General features: G+C 43.3%; 1 protein-coding gene across 10 annotated transcripts in view; it reads right to left on the reverse strand.

Annotated features, from left to right (window-relative positions):
• RALGAPA1 (Ral GTPase activating protein catalytic subunit alpha 1) overlaps window positions 1-24,844 on the reverse strand; it is a 163,888-nt gene extending 139,044 nt beyond the window's left edge. For all 10 annotated transcript variants that reach the window (XM_038756186.1, XM_038756184.1, XM_038756177.1 and 7 more), the window contains exons 1-3: window positions 24,678-24,844; window positions 2,333-2,443; window positions 1,417-1,466 (exon numbers count right to left, since the gene is read on the reverse strand). In XM_038756186.1, the coding sequence (XP_038612114.1) occupies window positions 1,417-1,466; window positions 2,333-2,443; window positions 24,678-24,783 (267 nt within the window). In that variant the 5' untranslated portion in view covers window positions 24,784-24,844. The remainder of the gene's footprint in view (window positions 1-1,416; window positions 1,467-2,332; window positions 2,444-24,677) is intronic.
• Between the last annotated feature and the right edge of the window lie 1,096 nt (window positions 24,845-25,940).

The following is a 25,940-nucleotide window of genomic DNA, read 5'->3' on the forward strand; positions in this document are numbered from 1 at the left end:
CCTGCCCGATTATCCAAAGTAAAAGTAACCTCCAAGTCAGCTCCTTGCTGCTTTTGTTCCTGCAACTAACCCCTCTATACCTGTAACATTTTCTTTTCCAGTAAGGAGCTACAATGAATCCGTTGGGAAGCTTTCATTTAAAACCATGCATTATAATATTTGGGCTGCTGAATATAATGCACCAAGCGCTATATGTATATATATATAGGAGAGAGAGAGAGAGAGGGAGAGAGAGAGAGAGAGAGAGAAGGAGAAGCAGAAAGAGAAAAAAAGAGAAAAAGAAAAGCAGTAAGGCCTAGTAGAAAAAGCACAGTTCTGGGAGTCAGAGGATCTGGGTTCTAATTCTGCCTCCATGACTAGTCTGCTGTGTGAAAGTCATTTAACTTCACTGTACCTTAGTTACCTCAACTGTAAAATGGGGATTAAGATTCTGGGACATGGACTGTGTCCAACTGGATTAGCTTGTATCTACCCCAGTGCTTAGTATAGTGCCTAGCACACAGTGAGCACTTAAATACCATTAAAACATATACAGATACATATTCAGACATCAGAGATGACAGAGTGAACATAAAGGGGACCTCAAGGCTTTCTGGACAGCTAAACGAGAATGCATTTACCTGGCAGGAATGCTGCAGTTAATTCCTGCCTGTGTGGCTTTTATAAATCGGTCTTTCACCAAAGGACCAGTAAATGTGGCTGTTCTGATTCTAACCAATCGAAAATTGCCTCCCATGAGTAGAGGTGCAATATATGCTTTTGGAATTAATGATGGCATAAATCTATTTCACTCCCGCATGTAGGATGCCCTGGAGCTGTTAGCTGTTTAGTCTACACTTAATGCTTTTCGAAAAAGGGGGAAGCCCAAGGAGTGGCTGAAAACGGTGTGACATATGATATCATTCATTCATTCAATCATATTTATTGAGCGCTTAGTGTGTAGAGCACTGTACTAAGTGCTTAATCATGCCATGCCAATGTCCCCCTCTGGACTGGAGGAAGTTTATCAATCAATCAAACATTTATTGAACACTCACTGCATGCAAAGCATCGTCCTACATGCTTGGGCGAGTACAATATACCAATATAACAGAGTTGGGGGGCACAATCCTTGCCCCACAATGAGCGAATAATTCAGGTCGATCAGGCAATGCTTCCAGATCTATGACACCACTGCCATTTGCAGACTCCAGCCCCAGATTTCTGCTCCAAAGCCCCTACACATAGGCAGCAATGGGAGGAAACACTGGTCTGACGGTCTGCAGGAGTGCTAAAAGAGTCACTGGAGATTTTTTGTCCCTTATCTTGTGCCACTAATAGAAGCTAATGAACTTGAATGACGGTCAGAAGTTGGTTACCTTACCTAAGAAAAGGCAATTGGCCATGTTTATTCTCAAAGAAACAGTAAGAGCTTACCTCAAAAATAAAAAGAATAGCATCTAATTCTTCCCTCTGGGACTTGTGACCTAAAATGCAAATCAAACAGAATGTTCAGAGCACGTGCAAATTCTGAATAATCCCCCAAGGCCAAATAAGGCCCAAGTTAACTAATGACATTAGGGTAAAAAGAAACCTCCTAGCTCCCAACTGCCCCAAGTTCACGCACCCAGCTGCCCACAAGGCAGTCCCCAGCCCTCTCGATACTGCTTTTAGGCCAGGGCTGGTGCTGGGAACCCACAAAGAACGGCACATACGCTGCTGCAGGATGACAACCGGACTCCAAGGCAGACTTTTAGGTTGAGCATCTCCTTCCGGGGCACTGTGAGCAGGTTGCCGGATCTCCTGGCATTTGAAGTCTGGGGCATAGAGCCTGCTCCCTGGGAACTAGCTGTCCAAACCCAGAAATCCTGGATTTCAAAAGCCATTCTGGGAATTAGGAGACCTGAAGTCCCCCCGCTTCCATGGGCAGAGCAACGTTGGGGTAACCGGGGCATCTTAAACTCCTGTGGCTCACAGCAATCGCCTGGCCTGGCTCACACTCTTGGTAAGCCACACTGAGCCACGGAGCTGAATCGGAGTTTGCCATCCAGAACGGTGACAGTTCTGGTTGGGGACATTGCTCAGGTGAGTACAGGAGGATCTGGCATAGTAATTTGGGACTAGCCCCACCTCACGTCCAAGCCTCCAGAGGAAGAATCAGGAAGGAGAAGGACTCCACCGATGGTAGCAACTGAGGCCCTAAAAAGAGCAAACGTGGCTCCCTGACAACCATCCAGTGACATGTTCACACAAGAGGGCTCTCAAGTTTCAGTGTCCCAGGTCGCTTTTATTGTTTAGAGTTGTGATACTTAAAGCTGACTAGGAAATATCTGGAAAGATTTTAGTTGCTTACCTTTCTGTTTGAGGCTAACTTCAATGGTCACGAAATTTTCGAAGAAAACATAATATATATGTGAAAAATGTTGGTCAAAAAACTGCTTAAGGTCAATAGACTCGGCATTCTCTGCAAAACAAAAAAAGCAAAATTGCAATTATTCCCTGCACGACTCCAGTTCTTTCATTCAGCAGCGGGATAAGGAGTGTTTCTGAAGATAACTAGTCGCGTGGGCACAGGAGCCTAAGCATATTCCTATTACGCCATCCTGTTCATTACAGTGCTCTGCACACAGTAAGCGCTCAATAAATACGATTGAATGAATGAATTAGACTTTAAGGAAATACTGCATGCACTTCCTTCTTGCCAGCTTCTGACTGAACTTCAGTGTTTTTATCTTTCTGTGCAACTACTCTCAGGGGACTGATAATGCCTGGACCACAGTTGAGGACTACAACCCATTAGCAGCACTTTTGCAAAAATCTTACATATCTTATTTTAAGCACAAACACACACATACATATCCACTTTTCCTTCTTCTTCTTGTCGGGAAATGATTTTCATGACTCTCCCCACCTAGGCTGTAAGGTCCTTGAGGGCAGTGATTCTGAATCGCCTTGACTTGCTCCCTTTATATCTCCCCTCCCAGCCCCACAGCACTTATGTACATACATGTAACTTTATTTATTTATATTAATGTCTGTCTCCCCCTCAAGGCTGTATGCTTGTAGTGGGCAGGGAATGAATCTGTTACAGTGTACTCTCCCAAGTGCTTAGTACAGTGCTCTGCACAATAACCGTTTCATAATAATAATAATAATAATAATAATAATAATGATGGTATTTGTTAAGCACTTACAATGTGCAAAGCACTGTTCTAAGCACTGGGGAGGTTACAAGGTGATCAGGTTGTCCCATGGGGGGGCTCACAGTTTCAATCCCCATTTTACAGATGAGGTAACTGAGGCACAGAGAAGTGAAGTGACTTGCCCAATATGAATGACAGACTACAGTGCTCGGCACCCAGTAAGTGCACAATAAATGCCATTCGCTGACTAAATTCCTCGTTCACAAGAAGCATGCTGTTTTCCTTTTGAATATTACAAGTGCTTAGTAAAGTGCTCTGCCCATGGCTGGCATTCAGGTGATGATAATGAGGCAAAGATGGAGGTGACCACAAAGACATAGGAGGGTTAAGCGCTTAATATGTGCTCAATAAATATCACTGACTGATAAGAGGAGGAGGTGGGGGTAATGGCCAGCTCCACTCTCAGCGGCCATGAGAGAAAAGAGGGGAGGAGGATGTGTTGTTTCTCCCTTCCATACTAGTAAAGAAGCAACATGGGCCTATAGGAAAAAGCATATGATTGGGGGTGAGGAGACCCAGGCTCTATTCCCAGCTTTGCCACTGGCCTGTTGGGAAAACTCGGACAGAGCACAACCTGTCCGAGTCTCAGTTACCTCAACTGAAAAAATGGGGGTAAAACAGTGGGTCCTAAGTGGGAGAGGGACTGTATCCAATCTGCTAAACATATCTACCCCAGTGCTTAGTACGTCAAGAGTGTTTATTAATTCAATAATTAAAATTAATCAGAGGTAGAGCAGGGAGGGATTAATCAGAGGTAGAGGAGGGAGGGGCTGCCAGCCTGGGTGGGAAGATCCTGCCAAGCAGCAGCATGGTTTATGAAAAGCAGCGTGGTTTAGTGGAGAGTGTATGAGTCAGGGAATCAGAAGTTCATGGGCTTTAATCCCGGTTCTGCCACAGGTCTGCTGTGTGACCTTGGGCAAGTCAGTTCACTTCTCTGGGCCTCAGTTTCCTCCTCTGTAAAATGGGAATTAAGAGTGTGAGCCCAAAGTGGGACGGGTATTGTGTCCAACCTGATTAACTCGTACCTGCCCCAGTGCTTAGCACATAGTAAGTGCTTAACAAGTATCATATTATTATTGCTATTTATCTGCTGCCAGCCCTGTCCGAGGCATGAGGACTAATGGTGACCAGGGAAAGGCAAGTCCCCACCCCGAACTGGCACGTCCCCCCCACATCCTGAGGAACTCCTTCCTTACCACTGCAGCTGATAATAATAATAATAATGATGGCATTTATTAAGCGCTTACTATGTGCAAGGCACTGTTCTAAGCACTGGGGAGGTTACAAGGTGATCACAGGTTGTCCCATGGGGGTCTCACTGTCTTAATCCCCATTTTCCAGATGAGGTAACTGAGGGCACAGAGAAGTTAAGTGACTTGCCCAAAGTCACAAAGCTGACAATTGGCGAAGCAGGGATTTGAACCCATGACCTCTGACTCCAAAGCCCGGGCTCTTTTCCACTGAGCCACGCTGATGTGAGGGAGATGGAATCCAGCCTGAATAGGCTGGAAGCGGGAAGTCCCACAACCAGCTCTTAACTGGGTAGGTCAGTGCCCCCTAATAGAAATAATTATGGCATTTAACAACTGCCCACTACGTTAAAAGAACTGGAGTAGATGCAAGGTTATGAGACTGGACACAATCCCTGACCCACATGGGACTCACAAGCTATCTTATCCCTGTTTTACAGATGAGGAAACTGAGGCCCAGAAAGGTAAAGCCGCTGGCCTGAGGTCACCAGTAAGTAGGTCAGTGGCAGAGGTGCAGCTCAAATCCAGTTCCTCCAACTCCTAGGTACATGCTCTTTCCATACTTTCTCCTTACAGATGCTACAGTTCCAAAGTCAGGGGAGAAAAGCTTTTCTGCTGGAGTGTTTTAGTAAAAGTTTAGGATCACAGACCCAGCAGAAAGTTACCTGACGAGGGCTCTCTCTGATCAACTCAATGAATTCCTAAACCACAAAGGAATGTCAACCAGAATTCAGACGTCAAAAAGTTTTAAAAAAGTGAGCTGGGATTTCCCAAAATGGAAACCCCAAATCCAAGTCAAAGGTAAACCATAATTAAGGGCCCAATTACCTGCTGCCTACTCATGTGGTGTGCTTTATACGACTTTATGTCTTGGGAATGTAAAACTCTTTCCTACACTCACTCTCACCTTCAAAATGTTGCTGTGTATGGAATAATAGGGCTCCCCTCCCTCTCAATCAATCAATCGTATTTATTGAGCGCTTACTGTGTGCAGAGCACTGTACTAAGCGCTTGGGAAGTACAAGTCAGCAACACATAGGGACAGTCCCTACCCAACAGCGGGCTCACAGTCTCCATGCCCAATTTTCTCCCCCATGCCCAATTTTCTCCAAACTTGAAAGATCAGTTCTAGGGATGGGCAGCATAGAGTGTCAAGATAGAGCTGAGTCTGGGGATTCGCATATGTTCACAGGACATTCATCTGATATAAATAATCCCACAGGGCTAAATGCCTTTTGGCATTTGGGAGAATTGAGTGCATAATTTCCTGGCACACCTTGAGCTAGAATGCATCTGTTAGACGAATCGTCACTAACGCGCTTTCTCAGAAAGTGACACAAGTGATCATTTATGTAGCCCTGGAATATTCATGAGGCTTTTCTGGGATAAGAATAGAAAAGTACTTAGTACAGGGTTCTGAAGGAGCAGAACAGAAGCAAATACCTCTCATTTGGAAAGGGGCGGGGGGAAGATAGGACAGGCATCTTTCAAATTAAACTTCTTGTACATCTTATAAGCATAAAAAAACCTCCAGATTTCCCATATAAAAATTGTTCTAAAGTCTGCTAACCATTTCGGACCATTAATCGTAAAAAATGAAAAAGCGCCGTGGAAATATAGATTTTTTCAAAATATTATCAGGGTGTGGCAAACAGTCTTTAAAATAACACTTTCTCACTTCAGCTTTGGCAAAGTAACTCCCTCCCCCTTACCCTTTCATAGCACTATTTTTTCAGACTATCTCAATCACAGTTCTGTTTCTTTGTGAATCATTTCCCTTCATGTGGGTGGCTCAAAGGAATAGTTATCTTTATGTTGGAAAAGTTTCTTTTTCCATTAAATATACATCAACAGGGAAAAGACCGATTTCCTTTTAAAACAGGGTACTTTATTATCTGTTTCAGCAAAAGAGGTTGGTTTCACACGATAGTATAAAGTAGTGCCTTTATACGATATGGGATCAGTATCGTGTGCTAAAGTTATGAATTGACAGCTGTCAAATTCTTAATTGAATTTATTTTCAAACAATATAGAAAGAAGATAGAGGCAACAGGCATGAAAAGTTGCCACAAAAAACTAACGTGCTCTCTCTTATAGGGTGGTTTAAGGAAACAATCAGATACTCATTGATTAGAAATGGCATGACTACTTAATGAATTTAGGCTGTGATAATTGCCAAGCAATGCCTTGAATTTCCAGAAAAAAATGTTTCAAGGAAATGAGAATAACCAAGGAAAGCAAACAAAATAACCAACATAAAATCCACCTAACCTTTTATAACTAATACCAGAATCCAAGACCTCTTATCCCAATTTCCTCCCAAACAGTGGGTTAACCAACCCCAGAATCATAATCTTGCTAACACAATACCGGTCAAAGAAGTCCAAGTTTTCCTTTATGGTATTTCTTTCCAGGACGCACTCACTAAATGCAACTGGTTAATTGATTGCTTGGCTCAGATCGTCCCTCCCTTGATTTCACCCCACACTGACCCATTCCACATGTGGACTTCAAGAAGCTCAGGGTAGATGGAGGTGGAGAGAAGTGGACAGTCAGGAGCACGGGAGTTGGGGGAAGAGGGAGAAAGCTGAGGAATGAATCACTGAACACATGCGAGAGGACTAGATGTTCAGCTGCTTGGAACACATTCGGTTCTAAGAAAGGGCAAAAGTGTTTTTTCCAAACCCGCAGGAAGCAGCGTGTTGGTCAAGACTTCAAACGAGACGATGAAAGTCTCCCTGCAGTTCAGCGTGGGCCTTGGTCCAGCCTGAGAGCCAGCAGAGGAAAGGTGGGCCAAGGCTGAGTTGGACTCGGTGTGGTTCAGGCAGGCTGAATTCCTCCATCTCATCTATCCAGTGCTTAAAACAGTGCTTTGCACACAGTAAGCGCTTAACAAATACCATTATTATTATTATTACCGCTATCTCGGTGTGGACTTCTAGCCCACATCCTGCCTCTGGCCTGGAATGCCCTCCCTCTTCGTATCTGACAGACAAGTACTCTCCCCCACTTCAAAACTTTATTGAAGGTGCATCTTCTCCAAGAGGCCTTCCCTGACTAAGCCCTAACTTGGTCTTCTCCCACTCTGTTCTGCATCACCTTGATTAGCTTCCTTTATTCATCCCAGCCTCACAGCACTTATGTACAAATCTGTAATTTATTTATTCATATTAATGTTTGTCTCCCTCTCTAGGACTGTAATCTGGTTGTGGGCAAGGAATGTTGACTGGGCCCACGTGAGCTGTAGAGATAGAGTCCAACCCCCGAAAAATAGTTTTGTGATGAGCTGACTAGGCCAGAATTTCAGGTAACCTCCCACTTCCCTGAAAATATAGGTGCTTTTTAAGTAACCTTATTTCCCAGGTATCAAACTGTTTTTCCTTTGTACTTCCAATATCTGTGGATTTTAAAAAAATAACGTGCTGAATAGCAGACTGAGTAAAGGAGTAGTAGTTCAACTTTAGTTCCTGTGTTGCTTATTTCTCTCTCCCATTTTTTGCTTTGAGTTTTAAAGCTGTCCTAAATTCAGTATCATTATTACTTGTAACTGAAATACTGAGACCGTTGTTGCGTTGTTGGGTAGGGACCGTCTCTATATGTTGCCAACTTGTACTTCCCAAGCGCTTAGTACAGTGCTCTGCACACAGTAAGCGGTCAATAAATGCGATTGAATGAATGAATGAATATGTCGGATTATTTTTATACTGTACGCTCCCAAGTACTTAGAACGGTGCTCTGCACACAGTAAGCGCTCAATAAATACAACTGACTGACTGCCTACAACCAGTCAGCCAGGTAGGGCCAGGGAAAGGGATACTGAGGGGGAATTCCATAAGGCCTTGTATGTCCAGGAATTCAGGCCAGGAGCCAGTGGGCCCCATCAAAAGCATCCGCCTGAGTCCAGAACAACCTTCAGTGGATTCGGGTTGGGTCCCATAATTCTGATCCATGCCCCTAGGGCGAGGAGAACTTCTGAAAAAGTTGAAGGGGATAGTTTTAACAAAGATAATTTTTTCCAACCCGAGTGTCCCAAAAGCAATTTTACTCACTTAAAAAGCACCCCGCAAACTGGGTTGTATGAAGTCCCTAAAAAATGCATTGTGATCATTCCAGTTTAAACAGCTAACTCTCCACATTTCAACAAGCTCTGCATACTAATTATGGCATTTATTAAGCATTTATGGTGCACTATGAGCTGGGGTGGTTTCAAGGTTATGAGACTGACACAGTCCCTGTCCCACTCATACTTCACAATCTATTTTATCTCCATTTTACACTTGCGGAAACTAAGGCCCAGGGAAGTTTAGCAGCATGAGAAGAAATGCAACCTAGTGGGGGGACAGAGGACCTGGGTTCTAATCTTGCTGTTACCTGGGTGCCGGCTGATCTTGGGCACGTCATTTTACTTCTCTGTGCCTCAGTTTCTTCATCCATAAAATGGGGATGAAATACCTGTTCTCCTTCCCCCCCTTGACTGGGGGCCCCATGTGAGGTGGGGTCTACATCCAATCTGTTTATTCTGTATTTACATAAGTGCTTAGTGCAGTGCTTGACACATGGTAAGCGCTTAACACATATCACTTTTATTATTATTCTTTTTTGGTGACTTGCCCAAGGTCACACACAGCAGGCCCGAAGCAGAGCTGGGGCTTGAAGGGGGTCGTCTGACCCCCAGGCCCATGCTCTTACTGCATTTTAACAAAATAATCCAAGAACAGGTGATCATTTCAAAGCTTGTATATTTGAATTTAGCTTCCTAGCTGTCATTTTTGGAAATAGATAATCTAATCCAAACGCTTCTGGAAACCCCAGCACTAGGGACAGCGACATTCAAATATTCAAGATCAAGGATCGTTAACAGGCACACTGAATTAAGTGATACACTGATGTTCCTAAATGACTTCAGGAAAGCAGTTTGACACATGGTTAGTTTCTCTAGTTACCACAATTTCCTAAATTAGGAAGAAAGCAGTTCTTTGAAACATTTAACGGAACAAGTGTGTTAAACTGAAGGACAACAGACGTTCCAGGCAATTCAAAAATCACAAATCCACTAGTTTTTAATTGTTTAGTACTTTCAGAATGTACACCAAAAATTCTGAAACGGCTGCTTTTCATTTTATTTATTGCATTTGCTCAGCACATACTTTGGGCCACACAATGCACTTCAGGGCAGAAAACTACAAAATCCTTTGAGTCAGACCAACGATTATTAATGTTTTGCTCAATAAGAACTGGGGAAAAAAATTACATGTGACCTACACAGGGAGTTCAAATGCAAAAGTGCCTAAGTGTCAGTATGCTCAAAGACACACAGCTGCTCATAACATCTATTCCGTTCCAGATCAGCAAAGAAATCAGCTGCTTCTGGACACTGTTTTACTTAAAATAGAATGGTCACATAGGATACCTGGAGACAGTATTATAAAGGTTTGCAATCGCAAGAGAAAGATATCATTCTCCAGAACACAAAAAGGGAAGGAAGTTCCGGCCCAACCACTAAAGTGAAACCTTCCATACCACATATTACAGGATGTTCCACAGGCATTGCTGCACAGAGTTGAGTACACACAAATGAAAGCCCATCGAAACACTAATGAGAGAAAGGCTGAAATCATTTATTCATTCAGTCATATTTATTGAGTGCTCACTGTGCAGAGCAAATGAGAAGTAAAATAATATGCTTCATCAAAAGACCAAAGATGCAACTATTAAAGATTAGAAGGGTTACTTTCTTCCTATGCCTCCTCCAAGTTCTGTTCAAGGGACTGAAACTGATTCAGAAAAAACATTAGGATCAAAGATGATCTGTGATACAGAATGGTATTTGAGCCTAGTGCGGGATATATAGCCTAATACCTATGAGTCTTAGGGTAGAATCAATTAACAGTACTCTAGTACTCAGAAAAAGTGCATTTCATTTATCGTTGTTATTGGCAGAGGGCAGGATGCATAGTCAAAGAAAACTAGCTCTTACACTTTTAGAGTAAATGCAGATGACCTGAGATTGGAAAAGGGCCGATACATTGTTCCCACCTTTAAGAACAGGGAAAGTGATGACTGTGATTACTGCAGCTTGGTCACTAACGTTGATAAAAGAGAAAATATTAGAAGAAATAATGTGTCAAGCCACTATTTTCCCTTTCTTTCTTTTTAAAATAAAGTGAAAAGTATTTCTTTGGGATTTTCATCAGGATCTTCCCTGGGAAAAAACGTTCAAGAAAATTTTCTTTCCAAAACACAAAAACTCTAGGTTCAAAAACAAAAGACATCACCCTCTGAATTAACTTCCTCTGTGGGACAGTCTAGGTTATCTTTACCCAGGCAATAAACCTCTCAGCAGACGTGTCTTCTTAAACAAACAAAAAAAGAAAATATGATCTTGACAGCACTCCTGCTAGGACATTTCAGAGCAGCCTTTCAACAGCTGCTACCAAAACCCAGGTATCAACCACTCAATCCCTTCAAATTGACACTGAGCATTGCACTAAGCCCTTGGGAAAGTACAGCAGAGTAGATAGACACAATCCCTGCCCTCAAAAAACTTACAATCTAGTAGGGGAACCAGACATTGAAACAAATTACAGGTGGGACTAATCTGCTTATATTTTATCTACATCGGGGCTTAGTTCAGGGTTTGACACCTAGTAGGAACTTAAATGTCACACATTAACAGATATACTTCACCCCTTAAAAAATGGGCAAGTAACTTAACATACCAATTCTGGGTACTCACAATGCATTACAGTCATGCAAATTAATCAGCACCATATCAAAACGTATTACATGAAAATTTAGAATGTGGGAAGAAAAAATTTTGATCATTTGGAAAACAAAATAGCAGCATCATGGCCTAGTGGAAAGAGCATGGGCCCAAGAGAGAGGACCTGGATTCTTAACCCAGCTCCACCACTTGTCTGCTTTGTGACCTTGGGGCTAGACACAGTTTCTCTGGGCCCCAGTTTTCTCATCTGTAAAATGGGGATTAAGACTGTGAGCCCCACGGGGGGCAGGGACTATGTCCAACCCGATTATCTTGTACCTACCCCAATACTTAGTACAGTGCCTGGCACATAGTGTGTGCTTAATACCACAATTATTATTACCAGTATCGCTCCAGGTTAATGATGCTCGCTATAATCCTATGTACCATTTCTTATCATGCTGACACATGCAGAACTTTATGGAAAACATTTGGTGGACAGGTCAGAAAAATTTTGTGAGTTTTCATGTACTTTTGGTAGGCTGATCTTGAGGTTGAGGGATGGGAGTTAGGCCCCGACGGGTAGAATGAAGGGAGTTACTGACTGACTGTTTCTGAAGTGTAGGACACTGTGGTCGAAAGCAACTGAATTGTTCATATACCTAGGTACTTTACTTGACCGAAAGCTTCTACTAATCTCTTCAGGAAAGAAACTGCAGCCCCGAGTGCTTTTACAGTAAGTTATTCATTCATTCAAACGTATTTACTGAGCACTTACTGTGTGCAGAGCACTGTGCGCTTGGGAAGTACAAGTTGGCAACATATAGAGACGGTCCCTACCCAACAGTGGGCTCACAGTCTAGAAGTTAGTGCCAGAACTATAAATTTAACAGACAGGTTTTTTATTTTGTTGCTTGGGTACTAAGCCTGTCCTTTCTGTGTCTTCCCACTGCCTCCCACAACACCTACATTTGTTGATAAGATTCCCTGCCCCCTTCCCCCACCCCCAGAACAGGGATCGGGTCATTCATTAATTCAATCGTATTTATTGAGCACTTACTGCATGCAGAGCACTGTACTAATCACTTGGGAAGTACAAGTTGGCAACATATAGAGACGGTCCCTCCCCAACAGCGGGCTCACAGTCTAGAGTTGGTCGACCAACTCTCTTGCACTGAACTCTCCCAAGTGCTTAGCTCAGTGCTCTGCACACTGTACAATAAGAATAATAATAATAATGGCATTTATTAAGCACTTACTATGCGCAAACTACTGTTCTACAAGGTTACAAACTACAGTTCTACAAGGTGATCAGGTTATCCCATGGGGAGCTCACAGTCTTCATCCCCATTTTACAGATGAGGTCACTGAGGCACAGAGAAGTTTAGTGACTTGCCCAGAGTCACACAGCTGACAATTGGTGGAGTTGGGATGTGAACCCATGACCTCTGACTCCTAAGCCCATGCCCTTTCCACCGAGCCACGCCGCTTCTCAAGGGCTCGATATATATCACTGACTGCTCTATCTTAGATCGTGAGTCCCAGTTGGAACAGGTACTCTGATCTCATGTGACCAGCTGATACCTATCCCAGCGCTTGGCACAGACTAATCACTTAATAAATACCATAATTATTAATAGGGTCCCAGTGGTGCTAGTACACATGAAAGCCTGCATTACGCCTCCTAACTTAACCCAAGAGACTTCAAATCGGCACTAATCCAAGTTATACACTCCTGTTACCTAAGATCCTCCCCTCCCCATCACTGTAAGAAGGCCCAAGAGCAGGTTTGAAGGGGAGTGGATCCAGAAAAGCACAGATGGGCAGAACTTGAAGCCCAAGAGCAGAGTAAATGTTCAGACAGTTGTAGGCCTGGTTTCCCCTAACCGTGATCGTTCCAATGGCTTTGGAATGCAGCCATTTACATTTTCAAAAATCTTAGATGCTTCACAATGTTGTCCTGTTAGGAAAGCTGGACCCCTTTAAAAATACACATAAACGGGGAAAACCGAAGGTTGAATTAGCTGGGATAGACTTTCTGGGTTCCCAATATAGTATTTCAGGTCATAGGGAACAAGACCGAAATTAAGTTTACAGTTTACAAAAAGCCTTCAAATACAAAACAATTTCACTTTCCTAATTCTACTTCTGTGATCACTGATATCCATTTAGATATTTGAGCCCCCTCCTTCCTCTCCCCGTCCTCCCCCTCCCCCTGGCCTTATCTCCTTCCCTTCCCCACAGCACCTGTATATGTTTGTAAATATTTATTCCTCTATTTATTTTACTTGTACATACTTATTCTATTTATTTTATTTTGTTAATATGTTTTGTTTTCTTGTCTGTCTCCCCCTTCTAGACTGTGAGCCCGCTGTTGCGTAGGGACCGTCTCTAGATGTTGCCAACATGTACTTCCCAAGTGCTTAGTACAGTGCTCTGCACACAGTAAGCGCTCAATAAATACGACTGAATGAATGAATGAATGTTGAGAATCTACACCATTTTAAAGTACTCCTCTTCAAATTAAATTATGCACTTGCTCATTTTAATTGTCCCAGACCATTCATTCATTCAATCGTATTTATTGAGCACTTACTGTGCGCAGAGCACTGGACTAAGCGCTTGGGAAGTACAAGTTGGCAGCATTCATTCATTCATATTTATTGAGCACTTACTGTGTGCAGAGCACTGGACTAAGCGCTTGGGAAGTACAAGTTGGCAACACAGAGAGACGGTCACTACCCAAGAGTGGGTTCACAGTCTAGAAGGGGGAGACAGACAACAAAACAAAACATATTAACAAAATAAAATAAATAGAATGTGTACAAAGAAAATAAATATACAAATAGAGTAATAATTGGGACAGACATTGTGTTGAATAACATGACTACTCGTTTTTATTCAGCTGCAATGCAATCAATCAATCGTATTTATTGAGCGCTCACTGTGTGCAGAGCACTGTACCAATGCAAAAACTATACTACAAGGCCAAAGAGCTGCAAAAAGTAAAATAAAAAATAAAGACTCGGAGATGGTATCTCTTTCCGTTCATGGTCTTGCAGTTCCAGGCTTGTTTCACCCCAGCAACTGGCTGACTGGTGATTAGAGCTTTTTGGCTCACCTTGAGATGTGAGGTTGGGCCTGTCCAGGAAGGGTGGGTCACTGACCCAGCTTTCTGTGCGTGCTTCCTGACAGCCAGGAAAAATGTGTGATTGACAGCTCTTGTCCTGGGGTGTTGGCTTCTAGACTGTGAGCCCACTGTTGGGTAGGGACCGTCTCTATATGTTGCCAACTTGTACTTCCCAAGCACTTAGTACAGTGCTCTGCATACAGTAAGCGCTCAATAAATACGACTGATTGATGGGCAGCCTGCCCTTTCCCAGCACCGCTGAAAGCCTGGGAGTCAGAGGGACCTGGGTTCTAATCCCGGCTCCGCCACTTGTCTGCTGGGTGACCCTGGGCAAGTCACTTCACTTCTCTGGGCCTCAGTTACCTCATCTGTAAAATGGGGATTAAGACTGTAAGCCTTATGAGGGACAGGGACCGTGAGTAAATTTGCTTGTATCTACCCCCGCCACTAATACAGTGCCTGGCACAAAGTCAACCCTTAAAAGTACCACAATTAATACTACTATTATTATCATCCTACTTGGCCTCTGAGCTGTCCACTGGATTCATCTACTAGGGTGGCACAGAAGTCACTCAGCCTAACCCCACTGGATTCATTCATTCAGTCGTATTTATTGAGCGCTTACTGTGTGCAGAGCACTGTACTAAGCGCTTGGGAAGTACAAGTTGGCAACATATAGAGACAGTCCCTACCCAACAGTGGGCTCACAGTCTAGAAGGGGGAGACAGACAACAAAACAAATTAACAAAATAAAATAAATAGAATACGTACAAATAAAATAGAGTAATAAATACATACAAACATATATACATATATACAGGTGCTGTGGGGAGGGGAAGGTGGTAAGGCGGGGAGGGAGAGGGGGAGAGAAAGGAGGGGGCTCAGTCTGGGATTACTGCACCAGCCTCCTTTCTGACCTCCCAACCTCCTGTCTCTCCCCACTTTGGTCCATACTTCACTCTGCTGCCTGGATTATTTTTCTACAGAAACATTCAGAGCTTCAGAGCTCGCCATCACCTTACCCCCTCTTACCTCACCTCCCTTCTCCTTCTACAGCCCAGTCCACACACTCCGTTCCTCTGCTGCTAACCTCCTCACCGTGCCTCGTTCTCACCTGTCCCAGCATCAACCCCCGGCCCACATCCTACCTCTGGCTGAGCCCCTTCCTTCCTCTCCCCCTCGTCCCCCTCTCCATCCCCCCCATCTTACCTCCTTCCCTTCCCCACAGCACCTGTATATATGTTTGTACAGATTTATTACTCTATTTATTTATTTATTTATTTTACTTGTACATATCTATTCTATTTATTTTATTTTGTTAGTATGTTTGGTTTTGTTCTCTGTCTCCCCCTTTTAGACTGTGAGCCCACTGTCGGGTAGGGACTGCCTCTATATGTTGCCAATTTGTACTTCCCAAGCGCTTAGTACAGTGCTCTGCACATAGTAAGCGCTCAATAAATACGATTGATGATGATGATGATGAATGCCCTCCCTCCCTTCAAAGCCCTACTGAAGGCTCACCTCCTCCAAGAGGCCTTCCCAGACTAAGCCCCCCTTTTCCACAGCTCCCCCTCCACTCCACGTCACCCCGACTCGTCGCCCCACAAATGCACTTGTGCATTTATGTACATATCTATAATTCTATTCATGTATATCAATGCCGGTTTACTTGTTTTGATGTGCATATAGCTATAATTCTATTTATTTAGATTGATGCCTGTTTATTTGTTTTGATGTCTGTCTCCCCACTTCTAGGCTCTAAGCCTGGTGCGGGCAGGGACTGTCTCTCTTGATTGCTGAATTTTACTTTCCAAGTGCTCAGTACAGTGCTCTGCACATGGTTTGTGCTCGATAAATACGACTGAATGAATGAAAGAAACCAAATGCTTTGTCAATCAGGATGGCTGGAGGTCACGGTTCTTGAGGGAGGTACTAGTGAAGTGGGCTTCCCTAAGGGATTATTTGTTCCATTAAGTTGCCCCAAAACACTGTAGGTCTCAGTTACCAATTCTGGAGTAGGCACAATATTATAAACAATAAAATCCATACAGTCTCCTGGCAGAAAACCACAAGACTATGTTATTACTAAGGAATTAAAACAAAGACATTTCCTTGCATTTATTTGAAAGAAACACCAAAGATGCATTTTTCATTAATTTGTTCAGGTATTCCTTGCTTCCCCCAACTTCTGCAAACTATAAGCAGTAATATACTTGTTTTTGTCCAGATTCATTACATTTGTCATAACCAAACACACTCTATAGAGGTTCCCAACCTTTCTTCTATTCTTGGGTCTCAGGTTCATTGTTTATCCTTGGGTGAGTCCCTTCACCTCTGTGTCAGCCTGAGTTTCACACCTTTGATAATAATACCTGTCCCTAAAACTTGAGACAGGTAATGAGAGGATTAATAAGATGCTATCTGCAAGGAACTTTGAATTCCTCAGAAGAAAAGGCACTAAATACATGGTAATTATTATTCTGCTCCTTTCAGAGCACACTGATTATTTGGAAATACACATATACAACCTTGGAAACAGAGATGAATGGATTTCACTAAAAAGTTGGACCACCACAACTGAAAACAATCCACCTAGCCAGGAAAATATGTCCACCACAGTGACGAGGGCTATTTACAATATTCATCTGCCAAAACCTAAATCATGTTCACACAGTCATATTGAATGGAAGAGAAATAAGTAATATTCTAAAACCGAAAGGGACTTCAAGTAAACCTGAAGAGCAAAACTTAGTTCCACACCAAGCTTTCATGACTAAAGTCCACGAGTCTGAACGAAACAGATCTATATGAAAGAGAGGCAATGTGATCTAGTGTTACTGAGAGGAAGAAGACCTGTGTTCTAGTCCTGCCTCTGCCACTTACTTGCAGTAAGCGCTTAATTCCACTATTATTATTATTAAGGAATTAACCTTTCTTCAATAACTATAGCACATAAAGAGAAATGCTTTAGGAAAATATCTTGTTCAATTTCCTGGCCTTCATATTTCATATTTTCATCATCAAGGGCACTCTCAGGCACATTTATAAGCTTAAATGAAGATGACAAGTTTCCCTACAGTTAATAAAATGTGAGAATCCACTCCTAATTTTTACCTATACTTAAAACTTTTGAATTTTTAAGATAGAACACTTTTCATAATATAATAGAGCGTTTTTGATGTCCTGAAGTCTCGACTGCACAGAAACACATACTGAAAAGGGGGAGAAAAAAAGATGGAAAATAAAGTAAGGATGAGAAAAATTTCCTGTGCAATTTTGAAATACCCCCCAATTTCGGAAAAGCCATTAAAAAACCATTTGAGCACTAACTGGACCAAGAAAAATATCACTTGTAATCAGAATCCAAAAGGCACACCAAAATAATATCTGACAGTAGTATTAAAATAATGAAAACCAAAGACCAGTTGGAAACTGTGCTCTTGCATCTTTCAACAGTCTCTGAACTTGGCAGTATTCACTCTGTTGAATCAAACAATGGTATTTACTGACTGCTTACTATGTGCATAGCACTGTACTAAGCACTTGGAAGAGAATAATACAACAGAATTAACAGTCTAGCAAATTCTTTAGAGTCTAATTCTGTGAACTGTATTACTCCACAGATGGAACTGCAGGATAAGGAACCCTGAATTTTTTGTATTACTCCACAGATGGAACTGCAGGATAAGGAACCCTGAATTTTTTTTTCCCTCTATACTTTACAGCCCGTTCCTCAACCAAGGGCTCTAGGTCATCCTCATTAACACAGAATTCTGGTAATAGTTCTTCACTTCATAGTCTCATTATCTGCCTAATGCCTGTGATCACATTTTTCAGGTCTAAATATGAAGTTCATGTGAGAACAATGATTACTATGGCACCAACTGAAGCTCTTCCTGCAACATTTCAACAACTGTGGATAACACATCCTTTCAGGAAAACAATTATCAACCAAAATGAGGTGGGAGTCAGTACTTTACCAGCCAGTCAAAACAATCTCGGTTAGTAGAACTGTCTGTATGAATAGCTAACAGTTTGTCAGTCCAATTTAACAGAACTTATTTTATAAATAGTATATTAAGCAATCACATTTATCTGCAAAACTGCAGTTGGCAAAAAACAGAACTACTGTTACAGGTCAAATGTTTTCCCACAATATTGACAACTATGGAACTGCTATGTAAACAGTACCTCTTTTGTGGGTTTAAACCACAATAAAAACAGGATAAGCTCCTATTCTAAGGTAAGTAGAGAGGACTAATATAGCAGAATATGAATAATGCAATTCTAAGCCAACTTTCTTTAGAAACAAATTCTCCCCAGGAATGACAATTATTTAAAACTCCACATGCCTTTTAGGAACCCATTAAAAGTTGTACTATGATTCCTCTTTCATGAACAATAAATCAGACATGCTCAGTCTTCTTTGTTTTCAAAACTAGATCCTTTTTTTTTCGAACCAAAGAAAGCTTTAAGGAAAATTAATAGACCTTAGATATAAAACGGCACAGGACATAACAAACGAATATAGAAACCAAGTCATTTTTTTTGCCTAAAATAACTTTTCCAGTTTGACTCCAAGTTGTGATGCTCTGAGTAACCACAAATAGCTCCCAAACTAAGAAACTGCCCCCAGAGCCAAACTGGGAGCAAGTCCAGAAGGCTGGATTTTTCCCGCAGGAAAAAGTTACACTGACGTGCGTCTGCTGTGACTGATCACACAAATTTAGAGTTAGAAAATTCCTCCACGAACATTTCCTTAGCATCGCTGAACACAAATTAAGTTGCCTGCTAATATCACTTCAATGTTTTTATAAGAGACTTGGATGAGGGCAAAATTTGTGATCGTATGTGAATATAGGACAAAATGAGAATTTTTTGTAGCTCACTCTGTTTTCCACAGTTTTTGGCAAATAGCTAAAGGAGGTTTCAATGTAGTTCTAACTCAGTCAGCTATTTATGAAAGGGGAGAATAGGTTTCGCTTAACAATCTGAAGCCAATCCAGGCCAAAGCTATACAGTGACTCAAATAGGGTGAGGATACACATACTAATGACAATTTAGAAGCTACAGAAAAGAGCAAGGTTTTCCTGTCACAAAACTTACCGAAAGGTTTTTACAGCTTAACACATAAGATCTAGCTGACCTAATTAGCAATGTCTGCAGCACCATTTTCAGAAATTGTCTGAAAGGGCCTTGAAGGGAGGAGGAGAGCTAGCTTCTTCTCGACTGTGAGCCCACTGTTGGGTAGGGACCGTCTCTATATGTTGCCAACTTGGACTTCCCAAGTGCTTAGTCCAGTGCTCTGCACACAGTAAGCGCTCAATAAATACGATTGATGATGATGATGATGTTTGTACATATTTATTACTCTATTTTACTTGTACATATCTATCCTACTTATTTTATTTTGTTAGTATGTTTGGTTTTGTTCTCTGTCTCCCCGTTTTAGACCGTGAGCCCACTGTCGGGTAGGGACTGTCTCTATATGTTGCCAACTTGGACTTCCCAAGTGCTTAGTCCAGTGCTCTGCACACAGTAAGCACTCAATAAATATGATTGATTGATAACTAATATTATTATTGTACTTGTACTTCCCAAGCGCTTAGTCCAGTGCTCTGCACAGTAGGCGCTCAATAAATACGATTGATTGATAACTAATATTATTATTGTACTTGTACTTCCCTAGCGCTTAGTCCAGTGCTCTGCACACAGTAGGCGCTCAATAAATACGACTGATTGATTGATAAATATTATTATTGTACTTGTACTTCCCAAGCGCTTAGTCCCATGCTCTGCACACAATAAGCGCTCAATAAATACAACTGATTGATTGATTACTAATATTATTATTCTACTTGTACTTCCCAAGCGCTTAGTCCAGTGCTCTGCACATAGTAGGCGCTCAATAAATACGATTGATTGATTACTAATACTATCATTGTACTTCCCAAGTGCTTAGTCCAGTGCTCTGCACACAGTAAGCGTTCAATAAATACGATTGATTGGCTGCTTGATTAACAACTAATATTATTATTGTACTTGTACTTAGGAGAAGCAGCGTGGCTCAGTGGAAAGAGCCCAGGCTTTGGAGTCAGAGGTCATGGGTTCAAATACCAGCTCCACCACTTGTCAGCTGGGTGACTTTGGGCAAGTCACTTCACTTCTCTGGGCCTCAGTTCCCTCATCTGTAAAATGGGGATGAAGACCGTGAGCCCCCCGTGGGACAACCTGATCACCTTGTAACCTCCCCAGCGCTTAGAACAGTGCATTGCACATAGTAAGCGCTTAATAAATGCCATCATTATTATTATTACTTCCCAAGTAGTTAGTCCAGTGCTCTGCAATCAATCAATCGTATTTATTGAGCGCTTACTGTGTGCAGAGCACTGTACTAAACGCTTGGGAAGTACAAGATGGAGAGACAGTCCCTACCCAACAGTGGGCTCACAGTCTAAAAGGGGGAGACAGAGAACAAAACCAAACACACTAACAAAATAAAATGAATAGAATAGATATGTACAAGTAAAATAAATAGAGTAATAAATATGTCCAAACATATATACATATATACTCCTTCTCCTCAACACGTTATCTGACCTTGGCTTCACTGACTCCGTCCTCTCCTGGTTCTCCTCTTATCTCTCCGGTCGTTCTTTCTCAGTCTCTTTTGCAGGCTCCTCCTCCCCCTCCCATCCTCTTACTGTGGGGGTTCCCCAAGGTTCAGTGCTTGGTCCCCTTCTGTTCTCAATCTACACTCACTCCCTTGGTGACCTCATTCGCTCCCACGGCTTCAACTATCATCTCTACGCTGATGACACCCAGATCTACATCTCTGCCCCTGCTCTCTCCCCCTCCCTCCAGGCTCGCATCTCCTCCTGCCTTCAGGACATCTCCATCTGGATGTCCGCCCGCCACCTAAAGCTCAACATGTCGAAGACTGAGCTCCTTGTCTTCCCTCCCAAACCTTGTCCTCTCCCTAACTTTCCCATCTCTGTTGACGGCACTACCATCCTTCCCGTCTCACAAGCCCGCAACCTCGGTGTCATCCTCGACTCCGCTCTCTCATTCACCCCTCACATCCAAGCCGTCACCAAAACCTGCCGGTCTCAGCTCCGCAACATTGCCAAGATCCGCCCTTTCCTCTCCAACCAAACTGCTACCCTGCTCATTCAAGCTCTCATCCTATCCCGTCTGGACTACTGCACTAGCCTTCTCTCTGATCTCCCATCCTCGTGTCTCTCTCCACTTCAATCCATACTTCATGCTGCTGCCCGGATTATCTTTGTCCAGAAACGCTCTGGACATATTACTCCCCTCCTCAAAAACCTCCAATGGCTACCGATCAATCTGCGCATCAAGCAGAAACTCCTCACCCTGGGCTTCAAGGCTCTCCATCACCTCGCCCCCTCCTACCTCACCTCCCTTCTCTCCTTCTACTGCCCAGCCCGCACCCTCCGCTCCTCCACCACTAATCTCCTCACTGTACCTCGCTCTCGCCTGTCCCGCCATCGACCCCCGGCCCACGTCATCCCCCGGGCCTGGAATGCCCTCCCTCTGCCCATCCGCCAAGCTAGCTCTCTTCCTCCCTTCAAGGCCCTGCTGAGAGCTCACCTCCTCCAGGAGGCCTTCCCAGACTGAGCCCCTTCTTTCCTCTCCCCCTCGTCCCCCTCTCCATCCCCCCGTCTTACCTCCTTCCCTTCCCCACAGCACCTGTATATATGTATATATGGTTGTACATATTTATTACTCTATTTATTTATTTATTTATTTATTTTACTTGTACATTTCTATCCTACTTATTTTATTTTGTTGGTATGTTTGGTTCTGTTCTCTGTCTCCCCCTTTTAGACTGTGAGCCCACTGTTGGGTAGGGACTGTCTCTATGTGATGCCAATTTGTACTTCCCAAGCGCTTAGTACAGTGCTCTGCACATAGTAAGCGCTCAATAAATACGATTGATTGATATATACAGGTGCTGTGGGGAAGGGAAGGAGGTAAGATGGGGGGGATGGAGAGGGAGATAAGGGGGAGAGGAAGGAAGGGGCTCAGTGTGGGAAGGCCTCCTGGAGGAGGTGAGCTCTCAGTAGGGCCTTGAAGGGAGGAAGAGAGCTAGCTGGGCGGATGGGCAGAGGGAGGGCATTCCAGGCTCGGGGAAGGACGTGGGCCGGGGGTCGACGGCGGAACAGGCGAGAGTTTATTAAAATTGATTTATTTTACTTGTAGATATCTATTCTATTTATTTTATTTTGTTAGTATGTTTGGTTTTGTTCTCTGTCTCTCCCTTCTAGACTGTGAGCCCACTGTTGGGTAGGGACCGTCTCTCTATGTTGCCAACTTGTACTTCCCAAGCGCTTAGTCCAGTGCTCTGCACACAGTAAGCGCTCAATACAATTGATTGATTGATTGAGAACGAGGCACGGGGAGGAGATTAGCGGTGGCAGAGGAGCGGAGGGTGCGGGCTGGGCTGGAGAAGGGGAGAAGGGAGGTGAGGGAGGAGGGGGCGAGGTGATGGACAGCCTGGAAGCCCAGGGTGTGGAGTTTCTGCCTGAAGGCGCTCAATAAATACGATTGAATGAATGAATGATCCTTATAGTTCATCCCCCGGGCCTGGAATGCCCTCCCTCTGCCCATCCGCCAAGTTCGCTCTCTTCCTCCCTTCAAGGCCCTACTGAGAGCTCACCTCCTCCAGGAGGCCTTCCCACACTCAGCCCCTTCCTTCTTCTCCCCCTCGTCCCCCTCTCCATCCCCCGCATCTTACCTCCTTCCCTTCCCCACAGCACCTGTATATATGTATATGTTTGGACATATTTATTACTCTATTTATTTATTTATTTTACTTGTGCATATCTATTCTATTTATTTTATTTTGTTAGTAAGTTTGGTTTTGTTCTCTGTCTCCCCCTTTTAGACCATGAGCCCACTGTTGGGTAGGGACTGTCTCTATATGTTGCCAATTTGTACTCCCCAAGCGCTTACTCCAGTGCTCTGCACACAGAAAGCGCTCAATAAATACGATTGATGATGATGATGTTTGTACATATTTATTACTCTATTTTACTTGTACATATCTATTCTACTTATTTTATTTCGTTAGTATGTTTGATTTTGTTCTCTGTCTCCCCCTTAGACTGTGAGCCCACTGTCGGGTAGGGACTGTCTCTATATGTTGCCAACTTGTACTTCCCAAGCGCTTAGTCCAGTGCTCTGCACACAGTAAGCGCTCAATAAATACGATTGATGATGATGATGATGTTTGTACATATTTATTACTCTCTTTATTTTACTTGTACATATCTATTCTACTTATTTTATTTTGTTAGTATGTTTGGTTTAGTTCTCTGTCTCCCCCTTTTAGACTGTGATCCCAATGCTGGGTAGGGACTGTCTCTCTATGTTGCCAACTTGGACTTCCCAAGCGCTTAGTCCAGTGTTCTGCACACAGTCAGCGCTCAATAAATACGATTGATGATGATGATGATGTTTGTACATATTTATTACTCTATTTTACTTGTACATATCTATTCAACTTATTTTATTTTGTTAGTATGTTTGGTTTTGTTCTCTGTCTCCCCCTTTCAGACCGTGAGCCCACTGTTGGGTAGGGACTGTCTCTAGATGTTGCCAACTTCGACTTCCCAAGCGCTTAGTCCAGTGCTCTGCACACAGTAAGCGCTCAATAAATACGATTGATGATGATGATGATGTTTGTACATATTTATTACTCTATTTTACTTGTACATATCTATTCTACTTATTTTATTTTGTTAGTATGTTTGGTTTTGTTCTCTGTCTCCCCCTTTCAGACCGTGAGCCCACTGTCGGGTAGGGACTGTCTCTAGATGTTGCCAACTTGGACTTCCCAAGCGCTTAGTCCAGTGCTCTGCACACAGTAAGCGCTCAATAAATACGACTGATGACGTTTGTACATATTTATTACTCTATTTATTTTACTTGTACATATCTATTCTATTTATTTTATTTTGTTAATATGTTTGGTTTTGTTCTCTGTCTCCCCCTTAGACTGTGAGCCCACTGTCGGGTAGGGACTGTTTCTAGGTGTTGCCAACTTGGACTTCCCAAGCGCTTAGTCCAGTGCTCTGCACACAGTAAGCGCTCATTAAATACGATTGATGATGTTTGTACATATTTATTACTCTATTTATTTTACTTGTACATATCTATTCTACTTATTTTATTTTGTTAGTATGTTTGGTTTTGTTCTCTGTCTCCCCCTTTCAGACTGTGAGCCCACTGTCGGGTAGGGACTGTCTCTATACGTTGCCAACTTGGACTTCCCAAGCGCTCAGTCCAGTGCTCTGCACACAGTAAGCGCTCAATAAATACGATTGATTGATTGATTATAGTTGGGATTTTGGTTCCAAAGCGGGGCCGGTCCCGGGGCCTCTCACCGATCACGACGCGCAGGTGCTTGAGGCGGGTCAGCGCGTCCTTCTTAGTGTCTAGCACCTTCTGCGTGGATTTCCTCACGTCTCCGTGCGGCTTCTTGGAGAACATCCCTGTCAGGCCGCCGCCCTCCTCTTCCTCCTCTTCCTCCCCTTCTTCCTCCTCCTCAGAGGGCCCCGCTCCAATATGGCGGCTCCGTCCCCGCCGGGCCGCGGGAGCGGGGTCGCGGTGCGCACGCGCGGGAGGGGAAACCCGGGGAGGGGGAGGAGGGGGTTTTACGACGCTGCCGTCGGTGGCGCGCGGTTGCCCTGGCAACCGCTGCCGACGTCACGGCCGCCTCAGCTCCGCCCGCTCCCCTCAGCGCGGGCGGGGGCCCACGCTCGGGCGTTCGTTCGCTCCTAATAATAATAATAAAATAATAATAATGATAATAATAGCATTTATTAAAAGCTTACTATGTGCAAAGCACTGTTCTAAGCGCTGGGGGGTTACAAGGTCATCAGGTTGTCCCATGAGGGGGCTCACAGTCTTCATCCCCATTTTGCAGATGAGGGAACTGAGGCGCAGAGAATAGTAATAATGATGATGGCATTTGTTCAGCGCTTACTATGTGCAAAGCACTGTTCTAAGCGCCGGGGTGGCTACAAGGTCATCAGGCTGTCCCACGGGGGGCTGACAACCTTCATCCCCATTTTGCAGATGAGGGAACTGAGGCGCAGAGAATAATAATAATGATGATGGCATTTGTTCATCATCATCATCAATCGTATTTATTGAGCGCTTACTATGTGCAGAGCACTGTACTAAGCGCTTGGGAAGTACAAATTGGCAACCTATAGAGACGGTCCCTACCCAACAGTGGGCTCACAGTCTAAAAGGGGGAGACAGAGAACAAAACCAAACATACTAACAAAATAAAATAAATAGAATAGATATGTACAAATAAAATAAATAAATAAATAGAGTAATAAATATGTACAAACATATATACATATATACATATTTGTTCAGCGCTTACTATGTGCAAAGCACTGTTCTAAGCGCCGGGGAGGTTACAAGGTCATCAGGTTGTCCCACGGGGGGCTGACAACCTTCATCCCCACTTTGCAGATGAGGGAACTGAGGCGCAGAGAATAATAATAATGATGATGGCATTTGTTCATCATCATCATCATCATCATCAATCGTATTTATTGAGCGCTTACTATGTGCAGAGCACTGTACTAAGCGCTTGGGAAGTACAAATTGGCAACCTATAGAGACGGTCC

This window comes from Tachyglossus aculeatus, chromosome 14 (assembly GCF_015852505.1).
Source record: "Tachyglossus aculeatus isolate mTacAcu1 chromosome 14, mTacAcu1.pri, whole genome shotgun sequence".
Classification (NCBI taxonomy): domain Eukaryota; kingdom Metazoa; phylum Chordata; class Mammalia; order Monotremata; family Tachyglossidae; genus Tachyglossus; species Tachyglossus aculeatus.